This window comes from Lepidochelys kempii, chromosome 10, assembly GCF_965140285.1.
Source record: "Lepidochelys kempii isolate rLepKem1 chromosome 10, rLepKem1.hap1, whole genome shotgun sequence".
NCBI classification, from domain to species: Eukaryota; Metazoa; Chordata; order Testudines; family Cheloniidae; genus Lepidochelys; species Lepidochelys kempii.
The window spans coordinates 44,558,290-44,581,558 of NC_136389.1; the positions used below are offsets into that span (position 1 = coordinate 44,558,290).

The 23,269-nt window shown below is 48.3% G+C and overlaps 2 protein-coding genes across 5 annotated transcripts in view; both read left to right on the forward strand.

The window, feature by feature from the left end:
• The window catches only part of LOC140917905 (uncharacterized), a 31,592-nt gene extending 24,918 nt beyond the window's left edge, over nt 1-6,674 (forward strand). For both annotated transcript variants that reach the window (XM_073361428.1, XM_073361429.1), the window contains one exon: nt 5,897-6,674. In XM_073361428.1, the coding sequence (XP_073217529.1) occupies nt 5,897-6,004 (108 nt within the window). In that variant the 3' untranslated portion in view covers nt 6,005-6,674. The remainder of the gene's footprint in view (nt 1-5,896) is intronic.
• Nucleotides 6,675-22,545: 15,871 nt separating this feature from the next.
• The window catches only part of AP3B2 (adaptor related protein complex 3 subunit beta 2), a 63,889-nt gene continuing 63,165 nt past the window's right edge, over nt 22,546-23,269 (forward strand). For 2 of the 3 annotated variants that reach the window (XM_073363181.1, XM_073363182.1), the window contains exon 1: nt 22,546-22,782. In XM_073363181.1, coding sequence (XP_073219282.1) covers nt 22,670-22,782 — 113 coding nt within the window. In that variant the 5' untranslated portion in view covers nt 22,546-22,669. The remainder of the gene's footprint in view (nt 22,783-23,269) is intronic. The other variant, XM_073363183.1, reaches the window with a different exon arrangement.

Genomic DNA, 23,269 nt, shown 5'->3' on the forward strand with positions numbered 1-23,269 from the left:
TTGCCTGATGCATCCCAAGACCGCATTAGCTTTTTTCAAGGCCATATCACATTGGCAGCTCATAGTCATCCTGTGGTCAACCAATACTCCAAGGTCCTTCTCCTCCTCCGTTACTTCTAATTGATGCGTCCCCAGCTTATAACTAAAATTCTTGTTGTTAATCCCTAAATGCATGACCTGACACTCCTCACTGTTAATTTTCATCCTATTACTATTACTCCAGTTTACAAGGTCATCCAAATCCTCCTGTATGATATCCCGGTCCTTCTCTAAATTGGCAATACCTCCCAGCTTTGTATCATCCGCAAACTTTATTAGCACACTCCCACTTTTTGTGTCGAGGTCAGTAATAAAAAGATTGGTCTCAAAACCAATCCCTGAGGAACTCCACTGGTAACCTCCCTCCAGCCTGACAGTTCACCTTTCAGTATGACCCGCTGTAGCCTCCCTTTTAACCAATTCCTTATCCACCTTTCAATTTTCATATTGATCACCATCTTTTCCAACTTAACTAATAATTCCCCATGTGGCACTGTATCAAACGCCTTACTGAAATCCAGGTAAATTAGATCCACTGGGTTTCCTTTGTCTAAAAAATCTGTTACTTTCTCAAAGAAGGGGATCAGGTTGGTTTGGCACAATCTAACTTTTTGTAAAACCATGTTGTATTTTGTCCCATTTACCATTGACCTCAATGTCCTTAACTACTTTCTCCTTCAAAATTTTTTCCAAGACCTTGCATACTACAGATGTCAAATTAACAGGACTGTAGTTACCCGGATCATGTTTTTTTTCCTTTCTTAAAAATAGGAACTATGTTAGCAATTCTCCAGTCATATGGTACAACCCCTGAGTTTACAGATTCATTAAAAATTCTTGCTAATGGGCTTGCAATTTCATGTGCGAATTCCTTTAATATTCTTGGATGAAGATTATCTTGGCCCCCTGATTTAGTCCCATTAAGCTGTTCAAGTTTTTTGCTTCTACCTCAGATATGGTAATATCTACCTGCATATCCTCATTCCCATTTGTCATGCTACCATTATCCCTAAGATTCTCACTAGCCTTATTAAAGACTGAGGCAAAGTATTTGTTTAGATATTGGGCCATGCCTAGATTATCTTTAACCTCCACTCCATCCTCAGTGTTTAGCGGTCCCACTTATTCTTTCTTTGTTTTCTTCTTATTTATATGGCTATAGAACCTTTTACTATTGGTTTTAATTCCCTTTGCAAGGTCCAACTCTACTTGACTTTTAGCCCTTCTCACTTTATCCCTACATGTTCTGACCTCAGTAAGGTAGCTTTCCTTGCTGATCCCTCATGTACAAGTCCTTAGAAGCAGGCAAACAACCAGTGAAGGGAAACGTTGTTCACTTGTCATAAGAATCATCATTGCACTAACCTCTCTCACTGAGACTCCAGCCATCCACCGGGAAACTGGTGCACACACCAGTCCCGCAACTCACACTCTAATGCAGACTTTTTCAGACTTTCTCTTATGTGTTGGAGAGAAATCACATATTCTGATGCTCAAGTCATTATATATTCAAATTACTGCAGTTGGCCTCAGGGTTCTGTGTTAGGGTGTCAGTTACAGGAATGGTGTGTGTTTGTCTAAACTGGGAGTTTCCTGGTGGACAGCTGGAATCTGTCAGTGAGAGTGGTTAGTGCAGTGATGGATGCTATGGACAGTGAACAATTTTTTCCCTGCCTTTAAGGGCTTGCATGTGTGGAGGTGTCATTTAGGCAGCCTTAACTGATGGCTGTGGATGTGTTTTGGTGGTAATTTCCTTGGTTTTTGGCATGCATGTGGCAGGGGGTGAGCGGGACTGTTCAGAAGATTTTGGAGAAGAGGGGTGGACTGGTTACACTTTTGTGGAAGGGGCTCACCTCACCAAGACAGATCCACAGCATCTGAGTGCCCGGGCTTGAAGGGAACAAAGTCCGACAGCGATAAAGAACTAGATCTTCATCGCTCAGAGGTGCCTCTCTTGGGGCATGGTAGCTCCACCTGCACTAAACAGAAGGCGGGGAAGGTTCCTGCGGTTCCTAGGGTTTGGGACAGGGATCATCAGGTAGGTAAATTGCTAAATCCTGTAACTTGCAGCCACAGATAAATGCTGGCACCGATTACAGTGTCCTTTCAAACTTGGGCCCTAATTGTTGTAGTAGAAATCACTGAAACTGACTAGCTTTAGATCAGCAGTGTCCATAGAAAATGAAAACCAGATAGCCAGGGCACATTGCTTAATGGGGTTGGTGGGGGTGGGGAATCTCATAGGCAGGTCCCAGCCTGTGAATGGCAGCTGGTTTTTCATTAGGGCCAGTTGTCAGAGGAGTTGGGCTGGGCTGGGAATGCAGTTCCTGGGGTAGCCTGAGAGTCAAAGCTTTGAAGGCCAGAATGGACTCTTATGACAATGTACCTGGACGTCCTACATCAGAGGCCAGAGAACCTCTCCTAGAGAACTTCCTCCCTCTGGTTTCCTGTTACCTTGACAACAGGGCAGGCAGTGTCTCTGAAGGGGCCTGAGGAGTCCAGTTTTCAATGTAGCCCCTCATGGTGTGTCTACACCACAATAAGACACCGGCAGCTGGCCTGTGCCAGTTGGGTTGGGCTAAGGAGCCATTTAACTGTGGTGTTGACATTCTGGCTCGGATTGGAGCCACAGCTCTAGCAGCCTGCGAGGGGGGAGGGCATAAAAGCAAATACAGTACAGTGCTGTGTTAAACGTAAACTACTAAAAAAATAAAGGGAATGTTTAAAAAAAAAAAAGATTTGACAAAGTAAAGAAACCCTTTCTGTGTGTGTTTCCTTTTAAATTAAGATGGTTAAAAGCATCATTTTTCTTCTTCATAGTAAAGTCTCAACGCTGTATTAAGTCAACGTTGAGTTGTAAACTTTTGAAAGAACCATAATGTTTTGTTCAGAGTTACGAACATTCTCCATTCCCGAGGTATCTGTAACTCTGAGGTGCTACTGGAGAGCATCCTGTGTCAGATGCACAACCAACAACTATAATTTGGCTGCTCATGCTGGGTACAGCACATATCATAGATATGATTAACCACTTGTGCTGTACCCAGCATGAGCAGCCAAATTAATCAAGTGGCAGCAGTTAAAGCTGCAGCAGTGCTAGCAACCCCAAAGTGGGCTTGTTTCTAGCAGAACTGTGCACCTCACGGTTTTATACTGCTGTCCCTCACCACAGCATCTGACCACCTTCCATGGAAAATCAATAGAAATAATGAAGTTTCTGGTGGACTTCACAGAATCTCTCATACTTCTCCTTTTGGGGTGAAAAAATAAACCCCAAAAAAGGGTATTTTAATTTTTAAATCTTATTCTTTTCCCTCTCTGCATACCAGCAAGAGAGCAGTGAGCGGGGCACGGGCTTCATCTTTTCCAAGGTGCAGAAAGGCCCTCTTCTCCCCCTAACATGTCTGGAGTATTCTGCCTCCAGGCACCCCAACATGGGCAATTCACCGCCTTATCCCCTCTGCTGTGCTGGTGTCCCTGAAGAAGCACTGTTGATGCCATAGTTTGTAAGGCACATGGGGAGCTTTCAGTACGAAAACTCTATACACAGCGATATTTTGCAGTATGCTGTACTTAATGTATTTTACTTATTGCATCAGTACTGCATGATGGGTAGTGGTCTGCAGAGTGAAGCCTCAGGCTTGGTTGGCCACTGCTTGTCCCTTGCATAGAGGTTATATCTTTTATTGGACCAACTTTGGTTGGTGAGAGAGACAAGCTTTCGATCTACACAGAGCTCATCCTTATGTCTGGGAAACGTACTTAGAGTGTCATAGCTAAATACAGGGTGGAACAGATTGTTTCGGATAAGTAGTTAATACATATTTCATGGGACCATTCAAGGTGAAGTGGCCCATTAACAAGTGAAGTGGCTGGTGAAGTGTCCCCTCCAGTCATAAGGAGGAAAGTAAAGGGGAGGAAACAGATGGGGAGTTGTTAATGGGTTATAGGTTGTTGTAATAAGCCATGAATGGACCAGTGTCTGTGTTCAGTCCATGGTTTTTAGTGTCTAGCAGAGTTATGAATTTAAGCTCCCAGGCTCCTCTTTCGAAAGTGGTGTGCAGGTTTCCTTTGAAGATGAGGCATGATAGGACAGATATGGAGTTATCGTTGTGTGAAAAGTGTTCACCCACAGGTGATAGGTTGTTGTCTTTTATCATTTTCCTGTGTGAGTTCATTCGAGAGCTTAGTGATTGTCCAGTTTCACCCACATAGTTGTTATTGGGGCATTTAATGCATTGGATGAGGTATGCTATATGTTGTGATAGGTATGTGTAGGACCCATAGATCTTGAACGTTGCATTGTGGGGGGTGTTGAACACTGTAGCAGTGGAGATATATTTGCAGGTTTTGCATCTGTTGTTCTGGCAGGTTTTGATGCTGCTTTGAGTTGATACGTCCTGGTCTGTGGGGAGCTTGCTTCTGCTGATGAGCTTGCAGAGGTTGTGAGGGGGTGTTTGAAGGCCAGAAGAGGGGGTTCAGGAAAAATTTATTTCAGGATGGGGTCCCCATTGAGGATGGGTTGTTGTTGTTTCATGATACCCTATATGGGCTCCACTGTGGGGTGGTAGGTGACAACTAGGGGTATGCAGTCAGAGCAGGTTTTATTTCTGTATTGAAGCAGGTTCTCTCGAGGCATTTGAGTGGCCAGTCCCATGTTGCAATCTACTTCTCTGGTGGTGTGTCCTTGTTTGGTGAAGGTGGTTTTGAGTTTAAGGTTTATATCCCAGACTTTCTCCTTGGCGCATAGTCTGAGGTATCTGAGTGGCTGGCTGAAGAAAACAGACTTCTTGGTGTGTTTGGGGTGGTTACTGGATCTATGAAGGTTGGTGTGGTGATCCAGGGGTTTCTTATATGTATATGGTTGTCTGTTTGGATTCCATTGTTGAAGCTGATCGTGGTATCCAGGAAGTTGATGCTGGTGTGGGAGTATTCCAGAGAGAGTTTAATGGATGGGTAATGATTGTTGAAATTGTGGTGGAAATCTACAAGGGAGTTTAAGTCATCTGTCCAGAGGATGAAAATGTCATCAATAAATTTCAGGTATTTCATTGGATTTGTGGTGCTTTTGTCAAGAAATTCTTCTTCAAGGTGGCCCATGAAGAGGTTGGTGTATTGGGGAGCTATCCTATGCCTCTTGCATAGTCATTCAGACAAGTGCAAAGTGGACATAAAAACTAGCAGTCTGACTTGTCAACAATTTACATCCACTTTACACTCAAGGAAAATACAGTGGAGATTCAGGACCATTATTCTGAGGTACAAGATGCTGGGAGAAGTTAGATATCTGAAGACTGTTCTACACTTAAAAGCTAAGTCAATCTAAAGTCACATCCTACAGTGCTGCAGTTAAAATGATCTAATCCCGAGTGTCGACATGGCTAGGTTGACAGAAGAATTCTATGCCCCACAGAGAGGTGGATTACCTACAAAAGCAGAAAAACCCTGTCTTTTGCTGTAGGGAGTGTCTATACCATGGCACTACAGTTGTATAGCACAGACAGAGGTGATGCGTGTGTTGGGGCACATGGAGTCATGTGTTTCCCCCCAGATTTCTGCCCTGGGGAGAGGCAGGAGCAGCTGGGAGATGGAGGGAGAGGAGACTGAGGGTAAGGGAGGACATGACTTGAGCTGTTCTGGGGGGCGGCCAAACCTTTAAATTGTGTCCCCCCACTATCAGCAGGTACAGGTCACCTCTGAGCACAGACATGACTCTAGAGAAGATTTCTATTACAAAGCAGCCCAGAGAATGAAAGCAGGGGAGAGCCACGAGTCCACTGCATTAGTGCTTCCCCTACAGCCATGGGGTTTCTTCTTCATAAATTTGTTGTTTTTTTTTAATTCTATTCTCTTCTAGGTGCCCCTGAACATGACAGGACAAATGGATCAGAATGAGTACAACAGAGCCGGAGAATTTCAGAACAACATGCCACAGAGAGAAATTCCCTTACGCAATATTTCATAAGGACATAAAAAATAATGTTTGGTGGGATATAGATATTCAGCTCTGTCTGTAAAGGCCTATACTTTAAGAATTTACATATATGTTTATCATTTAGCTAGTTATAGAGGTATAATCTGAGGCCCTCTTCTTACGCTAAGATCTCTGGCTAAGCAGCAGAGGTAGCCATAAGCTGGGAAGCAAATGGTCACATCCCCACATTCCAAACCAGTCATATTGAAATAAGGTGCTATTGGGCTGTTAGGCATTATCAGGACAGGATTGTATTCCTATCACCACCAGATAAAGAAAGTTAAAGAAAACTTAATTTGATAGCATCCTGTCTGGCAAAAAATCGTTTCTCAATAGTTGAGGTTGTGAAACCCTCATTTCTGTATATTTTATCTTTATGGCACCCACTTTTCTATTGTTAATTGTTTCTGTCTGCTGTATAATTAATTTTGCTAGGTGTAAGTTAATTAGGGTGGTGGGATATAATTGGTTAGAAAATTATGTTACAATATGATAGGATTGGTTAGGTAGATTTCAGTAAAATGATTGGTTGAGGTATAGCTGAGAATATTACTATATAAATTAGGGGCAAACAGGAAGTAAGTTGGGATTTGAAAATAAGGAAAAAGGAACTTGGATTTAAGCTTGCTGGAAATTCATCCCAATAAACATCTAATTGTTTGCACCTTCGGACTTCGGGTATTGTTGCTCTCTGTTTACGTGAGAAGGACCACAGAAGTGAGAAGGTGAAGGAATAAGCCCTCTAACAATGCTGTACAAAACAGTGTCTGAAGCAGAGGTTGCATGATAGGCTGCATGGTGTAGTAGGCAAGGCACAGTATGCCTAGGCAGTGGTGAGCTGGTTTGCACCGGTTCACTAGAACCGGTTGTTAAATTTAGAAGCCCTTTTAGAACCGGTTGTTCCACGAGGGACAACCAGTTCTAAAAGGGCTTCTAAATTTAACCGGCCAAAAGTGGCAACTTAGGCGCCAACTCCATGGGTGCTCCAGGGCTGGAGCACCCGAGGGGAAAACTTGGTTGGTGCAGAGCACCCACCGGCAGCTCCCCGCCCCACCCCTGGCCCCAGCTCACCTCCGCTCCACCTCCACCTCCTCCCATGAACACGCCGTCCCGCTCTGCTTCTCCGCGCGCCCCCCCCCAAGGCTTCCCGTGAATCAGCTGTTCGCGTGGGAAGCCGGGGCGAGCTGAGAAGCAGGCGGTGGCTTCGCACTCAGGCCCAGGGAGGTGGAGGTGAGCTGGGGAGGGGGGTGAGGAGGGCCGCCCACACCGCAGCAGGTAACTTGGAGGGGGAAGGGGGAGCACGTAGGGGAACTGCTCCTTGCCTCAGCTCACCTCTGCCACCCTCGGCCTGAGTGTGAAGCCGCCGCCTGCTTCTCAGCACTCCCAGGCTTCCCGCCGAACAGCTGATTCACGGGAAGCTGGGGTGGGCGGAGAAGCAGAGGGGGACGGTGCGTTCAGGGGAGGAGGCGGAGCAGAGGTGAGTTGGGGCCGGGCGTGGGGTGGGGAGCTGCCGGTGGGGGCTCTGCACCCACCAAATTTTCCCCGTGGGTGCTCCAGCCCTGGAGCACCCATGGAGTCGGTGCCTAAGACACCACTTTTGATGTGATCAGTGCGGGGAGCGGCCATTCCCCCTGCTCCCCCACTAGCTACGCTCCCCCACCCCAGGAGCCAGAGGGACCTGCCAGATGCTTCCTGGGAGCTGCCCCAGGTAAGCACCTCTGGGACTCCCCACCTTGCCCCCTGAAAGGCGCCTCTGGCTCTTAAAGGTGAGGTGGGGTGGGCACCCACTACGGTGGCCCACGAGACCCTCCTGTCCAGTTCTGGGGGCAGTCAGGGGAGGGGGTGGATGGGGCAGGGGTCCTGGGGGGGCGGCACCAAGGAACATGGGGAGTTGGATGGGGCAGGAGTCCCGGGGGGCGGGGGTGGGCAATGACTCCCTCGTGTGGTGAGGAGGGAACCAGTTGTTAAGATTTTGGCAGCTCATCACTGTGCCTTGGTCTCTTCCCAACTCTGCCACTGAACCTGTTTGGAGCCTCTAGGTGCTGCTTAACTCAATAAACAAACAAATAATAAATAACCTAGTGTTTCTCAGGAAACCTTGGCCTACGTGTAGTAGTTTGGGGCATTCCAGGGATTTTGTGTTGTGCTTTGTTTACAGTAAGTTGGACGGTGCTGGCTTTTTGTAGATTTAAAAGCCATACATAAATATTTAAAATCCTAATAACAAATTACATCTTGTAGCACCACCTACAATAAAAAAAAACAAAACTGTGTTACAGGTGGCAATTTTCTAAATATTTCACTATCCCTGCAGCCTCTGTGCTCAAGACAGTTCTATAATAATCTTTCCATTTTAGTAGCTTGTGCATCCATTGTCCACACTAAGGTTGAACTTCTCCGTAGTAATTCCCGTAACGGTTCAATGACAGAAGCATAAGTGTGAATAAATTTTGCATACCAGGAGGTAAGAACCAAGAAGGAATGTAAGGTTTGCAAATCTGTTGGAGGAGGAGCATTTGAAATTGCCAGGATATGATCTGGATCAGGTTTTAGTCCAGCCTGTGAAATTGTATGCCCCAGAAAGGAGAGTTCAGTTTGTCTAAATTTGTATTTGGACCTATTGAGCTGGAGGCCCGCTGTGCTGATACAGTTTAGTACAGACAGCAGGTTATTGTCATGCTCCTCAGAAGTATTTCCAAACACGATAATATCATCCAGATAACACTATACTCCATGTTGATTCTTCAGAATCAATGACATCATTTTTGAAAGGCACTTGGGGCAGATGCGAGACCGTATGGAACACGCTTAAAACGAAATAGTCCCTCATGTGTAATAAATGCTATGAGGTCTCTGCTATCTTCTTGCAACATAACCTGGTGGTATGCGCTCTAAAAATCAAGAGTAGAAAACATCTTTGCTCCACGGAGTTCTGCAAATACTTCTTCTATGTGAGGAAAAGGATGGCTGTCAATCACAATAGCTTTATTTGGCTCCCTTAAGTCCACACAAAGACAAATGCCTCCACCCTTCTTCTGCATCACTACTATATGTGAAACCCATTCTGAGGAGTCGATCTCTTCAATAATGTCCTTTTGAACAAGTTTTCTAAGTTTCTCTGAAACAGCTTCCCTGACTGAAAATGGTAAGCGCCGTAACTTCCGTCGTATAGGCATCACATTATTCTGCATTTTAACTTTATGCAGAAATCCATAAGCACAGCCAAGTTTCTCCTCAACTTGGTGTTGGGTCCCAGCTGAAACTGGTGTGTACCGCAAGAGTGCTTTGCTGAGGAAGATCAATTCATCCATTAACTACCCTGAGATTTAAAGCAGCCAATAAATCTCTGCCAAGGATAGGAGTGCCTTTGTGGACAATAAATCTCACCACTGTATTTTCCACTGAATGCATCCGATGAAGTGAGCTGTAGCTCATGAAAGCTTATGCTCAAATAAATTTGTTAGTCTCTAAGGTGCCACAAGTACTTCTTTTCTTTTCTTTTTGCAAATACAGACTAACACGGCTGCTACTCTGAAATTTGTGGACAATGTAGAACTCTGCAGTTACACAGCAATCACCAAAAGTAACTCTTACTGGTAGGTAGCCATGTACTGGAATATGTTTTTTCAAATAGCATACCAAGTGAAGTTTGGGTTCAGTAAGAGGCACATGTTTAAAGTAATGCAGATAGATAGAATCGGGTAGTATAGATACTGCTGAGCCAGTGTCCAACATTAGCTGAATAGAGTGTGGTTTTGCCTGAGGGTACGGCGGAAATGTTTACAGTGCACTTTATCTGTTCTAGAATATGTGCAGTAGTAATTTTGTCCATGCTCAGCACAGTAACATCTGGTATTGTAACTGCATGCACCTGTTGATTGAACTGGCTACTGCAACATACTTTAGGAAAATGTCCAATCTTTTTGTAATGATTGCACTGAGCTACTTTTGCTGGACATCCTGTGTAGCTTGCAAGGTGTTGTGGGGATCCACAGTGAAAACGTGCTTTTACTGTATTTTGAATTTGCTGATTTGGTGGGTTTTCATTAGTTTTCCTCTTGCAATTGTGTGTCTGCAGTGGTAATGAACTTTTCTGCAAAGGAGTCACAGCCTGGACTGTGCCTCCTGTATCCATGCTCATTTTGGCTTCAGCTGTAGCTGACTCAATCTGAGTAGTAATGGTTATTGCTTTTTCTAGTGTAAATTGTGGTTCTAGAAGTAAGCATTCTCTTACATGAAGCATGGTTGTTTTCTCAATGAGCTGGTCTCTAATCATCTCATCTGCCATATTCCCAAAGTCACAAATTACAATCAGACTCCTCAGGGAAGCAATATACTGCATTATAGTTTCCCCTGGTTTCTGCTCATGCTGGCGAAATCTGTAGCGATTAGCTACTACATTCACTTTTGGCACAAAAATTCTTTAGTGCAGTCTCATATTTATCATCTGCAAGGGGAAAAATGTAAAATATACACTGCCCTTCTGCTCCAAGGCAGTGGATTAGCAGAGCATGCTTTCTTACTTCAGAAATCTCTGTAGCACTGATTGCAAGCAGATAAATCTCACACACATGGATCCAGGTAGTGAAAGTAATTGGAGGCTCACCTGGGCTTTGCAGAAAGGGTGCAGGTGGGTTCAGAGGCAGAAGATCCATCCTCGTCGCCAAAATGTTGTATCAACCAGGCAAGGTACTAATAAGCTTCAACAGGACTTTATTTTCAAAGTGGAAACCTCTTTACCAAGCTGCTGCTGCACCCTCTGTAGCTCTCTCCCAGCCTCTCAACTCCTCCCCGCTCCTTCCTGTTTCCTGTCCTTTCAGACTCCCAACAGCGAGTGCTCCCAATTCTAATAATTACAAGCAAGATCTAAACACCACAGGGAGCTTGAAGAGGGCCTCTTCCCTCAGGGACATGGAAGAGAAAAATTGTTGGCAATTGTGTGGGCTGAAATGTCACAGGAATTTCAGGCCAAGCAGTAAAAATCCTCTCTGGTGCTTCTGGGGTGGGGAGTGAGGAGGGGAGGAATGGGGAGTGTGGGGGACAAATGGTGTGTGTGTGTGTGTGTGTGTGTGTGTGAGAGAGAGAGAGAGAGAGAGAGAGAGAGAGTGAGTGTATGGGGCAGTGTATGTAGTTAAAGGGTTTCTTTAAATTCTGTCTGTCTGGTTACTCATCTCCTCTAGCAGCTATTCCAGCAGCAAGGAGTAGCCAGAGTACAACAGTGTTCCAGCCACACCTCCTTCTGCTGGGAACACCCCCCAGGAGTCATCTATGGTGGGGCAATCCCAGGCCGCTATGTTCCCTTTGCTCCCCAGGGCATTCCAGAGGGGCTGTAGCAGATCCCATGATCTAACTTCTAGACAATAAAGGAAACAAAAAGGGGAAAAAAAGAATCTGCCCCATTCTATCCCCATCCCTCCATGAAAAAAAAATCTTGGAAAGAACAAAGGAAAAGCAGTCCTGCAGGGACCTGGGCCTGCTGAGACAGCCTCCAGTTGGTTCCCTGCGGCAGCAGGAACTGCATGGTGAGAGGGTCTTTTAACTGTGCTCTCTCAGGGTGTCTCTACACTGTTCTTAGATCAGGTTAGCTAACCTGTGTCAGCTATCTCAGGTTAAAATAGCCAAAGACATGGCAAGTCGTCTTTTGGGTTGGCAGCTTGAGTCAAAGCCTCTAGGGGAATCTGGGATTGAATTTGAGTAGCTCTGCAGTTAAAAGCAAAGTTGCTGGATCTTCACTGCTATTTTAAGTGTTAATAACGTAGCCTCATTTGTGTAGGTGGGGGAATGGTCCTGCTGTTGTGGGGACAGGTGGGCTGGAACAATTTTTATAGTGGGGGTGCTGAGAGCCATTTAACCAAGCTGTAAACCCTGTATATAATGGAAACCACCTCATAGAATATCAGGATTGGAAGGGACCTCAGGAGGTCATCTAGTCCAATCCCCTCCTCAAAGCAGGACCAATCCCCAATTAAATCATCCCAGCCAGGGCTTTGTCAAGCCTGACCTTAAAAACTTCTAAGGAAGGAGATTCCACCACCTCCCTAGGTAACGCATTCCAGTATTTCACCACCCTCATAGTGAAAAAGTGTTTCCTAATATCCAACCTAAATCTCCCCCACTGCAACTTGAGACCATTATTCCTTGTTCTGTCATCTGCTACCACTGAGAACAGTCTAGAGCCATCCTCTTTGGAACCACCTTTCAGGTAGATGAAAGCAGCTATCAAATCCTCCCTCATTCTTCTCTTCTGAAGACTAAACATCCCCAGTTCCCTCAGCCTCTCCTCATAAGTCATGTGTTCCAGTCCCCTAATCATTTTTGTTGCCCTCCACTGGACTCCCTCCAATTTTTCCACATCCTTCTTGTAGTGTGGGGCCCAAAACTGGACACAGTACTCCAGATGAGGCCTCACCAGTGTCGAATAGAGGGGAACGATAACATCCCTCGATCTGCTGGCAATGCCCCTACGTATACATCCCAAAATGCCATTGGCCTTCTTGGCTACAAGGGCACACTGTTGACTCATATCCAGCTTCTCGTCCACTGTAACCCCTAGGTCCTTTTCTGCAGAACTGCTGCCGAGCCATTCGGTCCCTAGTCTGTAGCTGTGCATTGGATTCTTCCGTCGTAAGTGCAGGACTCTGCACTTGTCCTTGTTGAACCTCATCAGATTTCTTTTGGCCCAATCCTCCAATTTGTCTAGGTCCCTCTGTATCCTATCCCTACCCTCCAGGGTATCTACCTCTCCTCCCAGTTTAGTGTCATCTGCAAACTTGCTGAGGGTGCAATCCACACCATCCTCCAGATCATTTATGAAGATATTGAACAAAACCGGCCCCAGGACCGACCCCTGGGGCACTCCACTTGATACCGGCTGCCAACTAGACATGGAGCCATTGATCACTACCCGTTGAGCCCAACAATCTAGCCAGCTTTCTATCTACCTTATAGTCCATTCATCCAGCCCATACTTCTTTAACTTGCTGGCAAGAATACTGTGGGAGACAGTGTCGAAAGCTTTGCTAAAGTCAAGGAACAACACGTCCACTGCTTTCCCTTCATCCACAGAGCCAGTTATGTCATCATAGAAGGCAATTAGATTAGTCAGGCATGACTTGCCCTTGGTGAATCCATGCTGACTGTTCCTGATCACTTTCCTCTCCTCTAAGTGCTTCAGAATTGATTCCTTGAGGACCTGCTCCATGATTTTTCTAGGGACTGAGGTGAGGCTGACTGGCCTGTAGTTCCCCGGATCCTCCTCCTTCCCTTTTTTAAAGATGGGCACTACATTAGCCTTTTTCCAGTCATCTGGGACCTCCCCCGATCGCAATGAGTTTTCAAAGATAATGGCCAATGGCTCTGCAATCACATCCGCCAACTTCTTTAGCACTCTCGGGTGCAACCCATCCAGCCCCATGGACTTGTGCACGTCCAGCTTTTCTAAATAGTCCCGAACCACTTCTTTCTCCACAGAGGGCTGGTCACCTTCTCCCCATGCTGTGCTGCCCAGTGCAGTAGTCTGGAAGCTGACCTTGTTCGTGAAGACAGAGGCGAAAAAAGCATTGAGTACATTAGCTTTTTCCACATCCTCTGTCATTAGGTTGCCTCCCTCATTCAGTAAGGGGCCCACACTTTCCTTGACTTTCTTCTTGTTGCTAACATACCTGAAGAAACCCTTCTTGTTACTCTTAACATCTCTTGCTAGCTGCAACTACAGGTGTGATTTGGCCTTCCTGATTTCACTGCTGCAAGCCCGAGCAATATTTTTATACTCCTCCCTGGTCATTTGTCCAATCTTCCACTTCTTGTAAGCTTCTTTTTTGTATTTAAGATCAGCAAGGATTTCACTGTTAAGCCAAGCTGGTCGGCTGCCATATTTACTATTCTTTCTACACATCGGGATGGTTTGTCCCTGTAACCTCAATAAGGATTCTTTAAAATACAGCCAGCTCTCCTGGACTCCTTTCCCCCTCATGTTATTCTCCCAGGGGATCTTGCCCATCAGTTCCCTGAGGGAGTCGAAGTCTGCTTTTCTGAAGTCCTGGGTCCGTATTCTGCTACTTTCCTTTCTTCCTTGTGTCAGGATCCTGAACTCGACCATCTCATGGTCACTGCCTCCCAGGTTCCCATCCACTTTAGCTTCCCCTACTAATTCTTCCCGGTTTGTGAGCAGCAGGTCAAGAAGAGCTCTGTCCCTAGTTGGTTCCTCCAGCACTTGCACGAGGAAATTGTCCCCTACATATTCCAAGAACTTCCTGGATTGCCTGTGCACCGCTGTATTGCTCTCCCAGCAGATATCAGGGTGATAGAAGTCTCCCATGAGAACCAGGGCGTGCGATCTAGTAACTTCAGCGAGTTGCCGGAAGAAAGCCTCATCCCCCTGGTCCAGTGGTCTATAGTAGACTCCCACGACGACATCACCCTTGTTGCTCACACTTCTAAACTTAATCCAGAGACTCAGGTTTTTCTGCAGTTTCATACTTGAGCTCTGAGCAGTCATACTGATCTCTTACATACAGTACAACTCCCCCACCTTTTCTGCCCTGCCTGTCCTTCCTGAACAGCTTATATCTATCCATGACAGTACTCCAGTCATGTGAGTTATCCCACCAAGTCTCTGTTATTCCAATGACATCATAATTCCTTGACTGTGCCAGGACTTCCAGTTCTCCCTGCTTGTTTCCCAGGCTTCGTGCATTTGTGTAGAGGCACTTGAGATAACCTGCTGATCGCCCCTCTTTCTCAGTATGAGGCAGGAGCCCTCCCCTCTCATGCGCTCCTGCTCGTGCTTCTTCCTGGTATCTCACTTCCCCACTTACCTCAGGGCTTTGGTCTCCTTCCCCCGGTGAACCTAGTTTAAAGCCCTCCTCACTAGGTTAGCCAGCCTGCTTGCGAAGATGCTCTTCCCTCTCTTCGTTAGGTGGAGCCCGTCTCTGCCTAGCACTCCTCCTTCTTGGAACACCATCCCAAGGTCAAAGAATCCAAAGCCTTCTCTCCGACACCACCTGCGTAGCCATTCGTTGACCTCAAGCCAGGGTGTGCAGCAACACCCCCAGCACCCTTAGTTCCAGCACCTATGTGTGGGGAACTTTCCTGGCTTCCGCACTACCCTGGAGAAATTGGCTAGTGACAGGATCTGAGTCCTCGCTCCCGCTCCCTTTTCCCAGAGGCGTGCCTGGCCTCAAGGACTCCCCTTCCACTCTGCCATGAGGTGGGGCCCTCGTCACCCCCACAAGGCTGGGCCCAGGATTCCTGGGGGGCTGAACCCCCGGCCTTGCTGTGGTCACTTAAGACAGGGGCTGGGGTGTCCCCACAGCAGGGTGCTCTCTCACAGCAGCTGCTTCCCTGGCCCAAACAGCTAAGAAAAATTAGGACAAACATGGGAAAGATGAAAGGAACAGGGACCCTGCCCTGTGGGTACAGGGACACCGCACACAGCTGGTTCCTCACCCGCCCCAGGCTGTGGTGACACCACGGGTCAGACCCTGCTCTGGCCACATGCCCTAAGGAGCTAGGGGACAGGACGCTTCTCCCCATCACCTCCCCACCCTTCATCGGGGCCACAATCCCACTCTGAGTCCGGCCTGCAAAGCTCTTGTCTGGCGATGTGTCCCTGCACTGAGCTTCTGCCCAGGGCCCCCTTGCTCTCCCCAGCCACTCACCGCACTTGGCTGCAGGGTTGTGTGTGGCACAGCCGGCGCCCGCTGTCACGGTTCTGGCCCCATAGCTCCCCACTGCAGGACAGCCCTGGCTCCCTGTCAGAGCGGCTGGTCTGTGCTGCCCTGCCTCCAGAATAATCCAGCTTCCCAGCTCTACCTCTGGGCTGCTCCTCAGGCCCCTCTGCTTCGGACTGCTGCTGCTCTCCCCTTAGCTCTGCCCAGCTCTGGCTCCCCTCACATGGAGGATGGGACCCCGGGCTCCTGACTCCCTTATTGGTCTGCCTATCCTGTCAATTGGGATAGCCTACAGTGTTGGCTCCTCCTCATTGACCTCTGGGACAGTCTCAGGATCTTGACTTCTCTTCGGCCCTTCCCCTTTCTTTTGGTATTGGGAGAGGGCCAACCAAAAACTCAACTAAGTTTCAGTGAGGGGCCAACAGCCCTCTGGCATATGCAGCGTTGACATCCCTGGAAAATTTGGGGGGAGGCTTGTGGTTTGATCCTGATGGAAATGGCCCCCAGCGGGTCTCATGCAGCAGCCAACACTTCAGATCTCTACAAGTGTTGTACATATACCTACACAGAAAAAAAGCTGGCTTGAGATTCAAAGAAATGCATCAGTGCAATTTACCAATGGCTAGAAGTTGAAGCTAGACAAAAATGTATGTTATTTCCAGTCTGAATTAACAGTGCGGGGTAATTCAGCACTGGAACAATTTACCAAGGCTCATGATAGATTTGCCATCAATAGAGATTTTTAAATCACAATCGGATGTTTTTCCAAAAAGATCTGCTCTGGGATCATCCCCCCCCCCCCATTGTCTACAGTTGAAACACTGCAGTGCTTCAGTGAGGATGCTAACTACACCGATATGAGGGGTTCTCCCATTGGCACAGGTAATCCATCTCCCCAAGAGTCAGTAGCTTGGAGAATTCTCCCCCATTAACCTAGCACTCTCTGCACCAGGGTGAGGTTGGTGTAATTGTGTCACGCAGTTGTGTGGATTTTTCATACCCCTGAGCAATGTAGTTATACCAACCTAACTTCCTAGTGTAGACCAGGCCGTTATACATTCTGGGGGTGAAGGAAGGTGTGTGGGGATGGCAGGAAGGGATGAGTTAGCTGCCCTAGGAGAACAGGAAGTGGAGGGAAAGGGTAGGGGAAGAAAACGTTACAGGAGCACTCATCTCTAACAAGCGCATCTCTGTCAGTCTTAGGATCCTGCCTCCAAGTCCTGTTAAACTGTCCCCATTTTACAAACCAGCTCCCCAGTCCTCAACACAGGGAAAATACATCAGTGGTGAGACACTGAAACCCTCCTCTGGCTGGGCCGACTCTTGCAGATGATACTTCTTTCTCTCCCTGGCCTGGCTGGGGGTACCGAGGGTTCCTCAGTGATGTGCATGTGCACACACACACACAGTGACAGCAGACTCATGGCGTGTCAAGAACAGGCTTACACTCAATGTGCATCAGACTCTTCATCCTTCTCTTAAGGGCCCCTGACAACTAAAAGCCAAGTCAGTTTTTAAAAACTGAATTCAAAGTCATGTCGAGAGCTACACCCACCCGAGCCTCCCAGACAATCTTTGTGGTTCTCTTCCTATTTTTTAAATGTTTTTCTATCTATGTTCTTATCTGGCACCTGTCACTGCAGTATCAGAGACCCTTTGCGTGAAAGGCCCACACGAATGAGGGGGAATGGCGGACTAGCTGAACACTAAAACTGACTGTGCAAAAAGTTCTAGCACACTGAAAAGGAGAAAATGATTTCCTTCTCTCATCTCCTTCAGTTACACTCATCTAGGGCGTGTTTGGGACAACAGCCGGGATAACGTAACTCAGAAATGTGGCTTTGAAGGTGATGGAGCCTCTTGAAAATTGCAGATGATTTTGTCAAGGCAAAAGGTCAACTGAGATTAAACGTTGCATTGTCAATGAGGGCCTCAAGGTGGCAGCATCGTCTCACTTTGCAGGCAGCCTCTGGAGAGACAATACTGGCTGTCACTAACACAGGTTATTGCTCAAATGTGACATTCACAGCTCCCCTGTCCTGGCCACTAAACTCACATTGCTGCACAGCTCCTCCTTGGCACTCACACAAGCTGTGAAACTTGCAGTGCAGTGAAACAACAGTGACTGACAGGTGACACGGATACAGAGGACTGAGCAACCCTTCCGCTCTCATCCTCTTACAGTCACATACACTTGCTGGATTTCCAGGGTTTGCTAATGCTCAGGGACCTAGGCTCCCCAGAGCTGCCCTGAGGATGGGGCTGTGCATAGATGGACACAGGATACACATTGGGTTGCATCCTGACTCACACCCACTGCCATGGAAATGGGGACTTCTGGCTTTCCCATGGGGCAAGAGCTATTCATAGCATTCCAGGCACTGCCTGTGTCCCAAAATCACCAGAAGAACCGCTGATAGGAAGGACTCTGAGATGAGGCAGGGATGGGAGCATCTTTTTGTTCTGTTTGTGCAGCTCTTAGCACTGTTGGATCCTGCTCCCTGGCTCCAAGGTGCTACCACAATACAAATCATAAGCAATTCTGGAGGTGCTGATGGCAAGTCCAGGATTCAGGTGATGTTAGAAGTTGCCAGTTTAACAAGAGCTTCAACCCTTTATTTTGTAAAAACCTGCTTAAAGTAACAAAACAAAACCCCACAACCACCAAACCCTCAAACTGTGAACTTTGAGCACTATTAGAAATTTTCATGGTGTTTTGGTGAAAGCAGGGGTGATACAGAATAGGGATGTAAATATCATTTTTAAAAGTACCTGTTTAAACTATTAAAATTATATCAGTTAACCGTTTAATCTTTAACAAGTTCACAATCTACCCCACCTGGCGGGGTCGGGGTCCAGGGTCTGGGGCTGCCACCTGGCCCCCAGAGTGGGGGTCAGGGTCCTGGGCTGCTGCCCGGCCCCACACAGTGGGGTCCAGGGTCAGGGTTGCTGCCAATCTTTTTTAAACATTAACTGCAATATATTATTGGTAAGACTAATACTTATCGGTTAACTGTTTGTTTAATATTTTACATCCCTAATACAGAAAGAGCACTAAGGGTCCCAAATCACCCCGTTTTGAAGCCTCTCTCTAGATTGACTCACCTTTTCTCAGTCCCGTTTTGCAAGCGCTAGAAAAACACTCGCACTCCAGCACAAAACCATCACAGCAGCCTCAACACTTTTAAGTCAGACTAACTCCCCCAGTGCATGGACTGTGGGACAGGCAGATGTGCTGATCTGTTGATACAAGAGCACCTGGGGTCTCTGTCAAGGATTTGTGCTCCGGTGTGTGTCTGGTGAGGTTGGGGTAACATGTTGCTTTTCAGAATCTGCTGGAGGTAGAAGTGAAAGCCGTGTGGAGTGAATTATGGACCCATTTTGTGAAAGCATGTGAAAGCAGCAAGGAGTGTAGGACACTCCTCCTTTCATTTAGTTCCCTGCTTTGAAGATTTTGCATGGGTAGGTGTGTTCTGATTCAGCCCTCACTCTCACTGAATTTGTGTGTTTATCACAGGTAGAGTTAAGGGTGCTGTGTGTCACTAGAGGGCACACTTTCCCAGAGAAAAAGCTTCTGGATGCTCCTTACAGGGCCCAGATCTGGCAGTAGCTTTGTCACTGACCTCAGTGCATATGGGAACAAGCCCCAGGCTGGGTTATAACCTTCACTGCAGGGACTGGACTGCAGGGGAGCCCAGCTCCCTGTGGCTCACTACATGGAGAAATTGGGAAGCAGGTATCCCAAAGAGCTGCGTGTTCCTGCCTGGACCATCCTGCAGATCTGAGCGGCGCTGCTGAGTTTCTCTGTATGGAGAGTCAGCTGGGAACTCCTGGCGCTGCTCCTGTTATGGGCATGGTTGTCTGTAGCTGGTGCAGGCTGAGCTGTGTTAGAGGTGACTGTGGAGGTGATGCTCACCAGCAGCAGTGCCCAGAGGCAGTCTCCTGTTCCCAGTGACCCTTTGGCAGAGTGGGGCACAAACGCCCATCATTGCAGCCAATAGTAAGCCCTAGGAAGTCACCTCTTTTAAACATCGCAAGCAGTGGATCCCTCACCCCACATGCTGGTGCTGTCAGGAAGGGGAAGCAGGTGCCGGTGGGCAGGCCTCCAGGGGGTTGGACTAGTCCCCATTTGGCTGTCTCCATATCAGCAAAGCATCCGCTAGTCTGACAGACATGCTGGTGTCAGCACCTCTCTTGTGGTAGCCTATGGCCTGATGCTCTTCCCTGCAGGTGAAGAGCGCTGTGTCCAGCTGCCGCAGCGACCAATGCAGAGACTTCAGCCTGCATAAGAAGTCCAATTAACATACAATCCCCAGGCCTCTCTGGTAACTGGGCTATGGAGATGGCTGGTGCTGTTTCAGCCCCATGACCAGGTGTCCTCAAAGCACCCTAGAGATTGGGAGTAGGTCTCACCCCTCTTATCCTGCTTCTGTGCTTGCCAGCCTGCTTCTGGGCTTACAGATGTACTGATCGCCAGTGTCAATAAGTATGAGTGGCTGGCCGGCCAAGGAGGTATTGAGGAAGGTCCTCCGTGTTCTGGTCCTAACGCTGGGGCCTTCCTGGGGTGTGAATCGGTGAGAAAGTCTCAGCCCTGGGTTCCTGCTGTACACTTTTTCAAACAAGGATTCAGGGCAGATTTCCTTGTCACTCCGGAGGCCTCGCTCAAGGGCAGCTGGGTTAGGCTGGGGTGGCTCTAGGCAAGTGTAATGACACCCCGGCTGGCTGACCTGTGGGGATCCAAGCCTGAGTCTCCTCTCCCTTCTCCACTGGCCTCCCTGAGTGACTCCTGCCTCACATCCATGTGAGTGTGAACACAGGCCCACGGTCACTATTTACATGACCACATATTAACATGGTTTTGCCTACATCGGAAGGGCTGTTGAAGTGGGACTGTTCTTAATGTTTCCTCTCAATAGTGTGGGGGCGCCTCAGTTTCCCCTATGCAGTTCTTAAGTATCTAGGTGGTGGGATAAGGATGTATGATCCTTGCAGAGCCCTAGAGGGCAGGTGTGTGCAGGGGTCTGGACGCAGAGAATGGCCGACACCCTGTTTCCTGGCAACTGATGGCCGGGCCCTTCCCCCCTGCAAGGTGAGAGCTAAAGGGGTTGGAGAACAAAGGAATCAGGTGACCTCCTGGCCCGGGAAAGGAACAAAGCCCAGAGGAGGAGGGGCTGGAGGGAGTTTCAGTTTGATGCTGGCTGGGGATATGGAGTGAAGTGCAGACGGGGCTGTCTGGCTCACTGGCCCCCAAAATGGACCCAGCTGAGGGGTCCTGTTCTCTGCACCTACAAGTTCTGTGTTAGACCATGTTCCTGTCGTCTAATAAACCTTCTGTTTTACCGGCTGGCTGAGAGTCATGTCTGACTGTGGAGTTGGGGTGCAGGACCCTCTGGCTTCCCCAGGAGCCTGCCTGGGCGGACTCGCTGTGGGAAGCGCACGGAGGGGCAGAGGATGCTGAATGCTCCGAGGTCAGACCCAGGAAGGTGGAAGCTGTGTGAGCTGTGTGTCCTGCAAACAGTCTGCTCACAGAAAGAAGACTTCCCCAGAGTCCTGCCTGGCTTCGTAGGGAGCAGTTCCAGAGCATCGGCCGGGGACTCCGTGTCAGAGGGGGCCCTGGAGTGTGTCCGATATATTAGTGTCTGTTACCATAATCTTACAGTATAGTGTGCCTGTAGTAACCCAGGATCAGATGCTGCCTAGCAAAGGGGCGCCTCTAACACTGGTTGTCTTCTTCTGCTTTTGCTTTTTAGTTGTGTATCCACTAGACATCTCTCCCTCACCTCCTACCTCCTAGCTTGTTAATAAAGGACAAATAATACTTTGTCTTCGGATATGAAAACAAGGCTTCTGCCCCCAAAAGCTTAAATCTAAGAGTCCAAACATGCAGCTACCTACCCGCGTCACTCATGTCAGGCGTCTCATTGGGGCCAGTTCTCAACTCACATAAAGCAGGAGTGACTCCACTTAAATCACTGGTGTTACACTGCCATGAAACTGGCGAGAGGAGAGAATTGGACCCAACAGGACTAACTCATGAGTAAAATTACTCGTGGGTAAGAGGTTGCAAAACTGGGCCCTAATTGGAGAAAGGGGCAGAGGTGGGAGGTTATAGAAACTGTGAATGGCCTCCTCTCCTGTTCTCCTCAACTATGTTCATGTGGTTTGATTTTTAGACATCTATTTGCCTTTGTAACCCTTGGCCATTTTTCTGGCCACTGTTTTATTTCCCATAACTAGTGAACATGCATTTTTGGCACTCAGGTTTTTATACAAGGTGTGTTGGAAAATGATCTCTCTCCCCCCCCCCCCCCCCCCACACAGAAAAGTTAGGTGTTTTGTCAAACACCCTTCAACCCCAAAGGAGAAGTTTTCAGGTTTGGGGGGCCAAAAATCAAGAACCTTCCTGTGGGAAATGGCTGAAAACGGGACTCCCTAGTTTGTCACCCAGGCATCAGACAGGGTGGGGTATGCACACACACCCTGGGGACTGTCAGATTGGGGCAAAAGCCCCTTTTTTAACTGGGAAAAGAAACTTGGCTGGAAAACTTGTGCCCTGCCTATGTATCGGAAAAGGGCCTAGCCTGATCCTCTGATCTGCCCTCTTCCAAAGACACTGGGTCCCTCCAGGGGGTGAGGATGGCTCTGATCCTGCATCTCCCCCTGGAGCCTTTCTATAGCCCCCTGCCCTGAGTCCCTTTGCCCCATCAGCCCCACCCCGGCATCCTCCATCCTGTGCTGGACAGCAGTCCAGCGCCAGCCACCTCCTGCCTCTTTAAGAGGAGGCTCCCCCCTCCTACCCTGCCTCTCCCGGCCGGGTGGGGGTTGGGGTTTCCCAGCCTACGTAAGCTGCGGCCACATGATGCTGACATCAGCTGCAGCATCCAGCCCTGCTGCAACCCGACCAGCGCATCCCTGATTTACAGGCGTGTGTGGCTTTAAGAGGCTCAGCATCGCCTTCCCCTGGTCGAATCCCCTGCTCCCAGCCATGTCGGCCAGCCCAGCCTACAGCGAGGAGAAAGGGGGCTCCTCCAGCCTGGGGGAGCCGGAGTATGGCCACGATCCGGCCAGCGGCGGCATCTTCTCCTCGGATTACAAACGGTAAGGGGCGGCTGGGCTGAGCAGGGTCTGGGAGGGTGCCGGTGCCCAGGCTGCGGGGGCTAGAAGGGCCAGCTCGGGCCATCCTCTGCCCTGATTCCCAGGGCATGAGCTATTGGATGCATTTTCCCTTGTGCCCCCCCCCCCACACACACACACACCTCCCATTTGGGGCAGCATTTGTTGGCGCTGAGAAAAGCACCAGCCAGGAGGGGCCTGTGGGGGAGGCCATTGCAGTGGCAGGGGCCTATAGCTTCCCTCGGAGAGGACTGGGGTAAAACGGGGACGCCTGGATTGTCTCTAGCCCCTGGGGTGGGGTGGCTGATTTCAGGGAGGCTTTGGCTGAAGGCTAAGAGCAGGGTGAGAATTAAAAATAAATTTTAAAAGATTCCCAGCCACCCTCCGCTAAGCGTGTGATCGCACCTGGGGTTTGTTTGTTCTCAGCTACCAGATGATGTTTGTCTGAGACGCTTTGTGGCTAAACCTACAG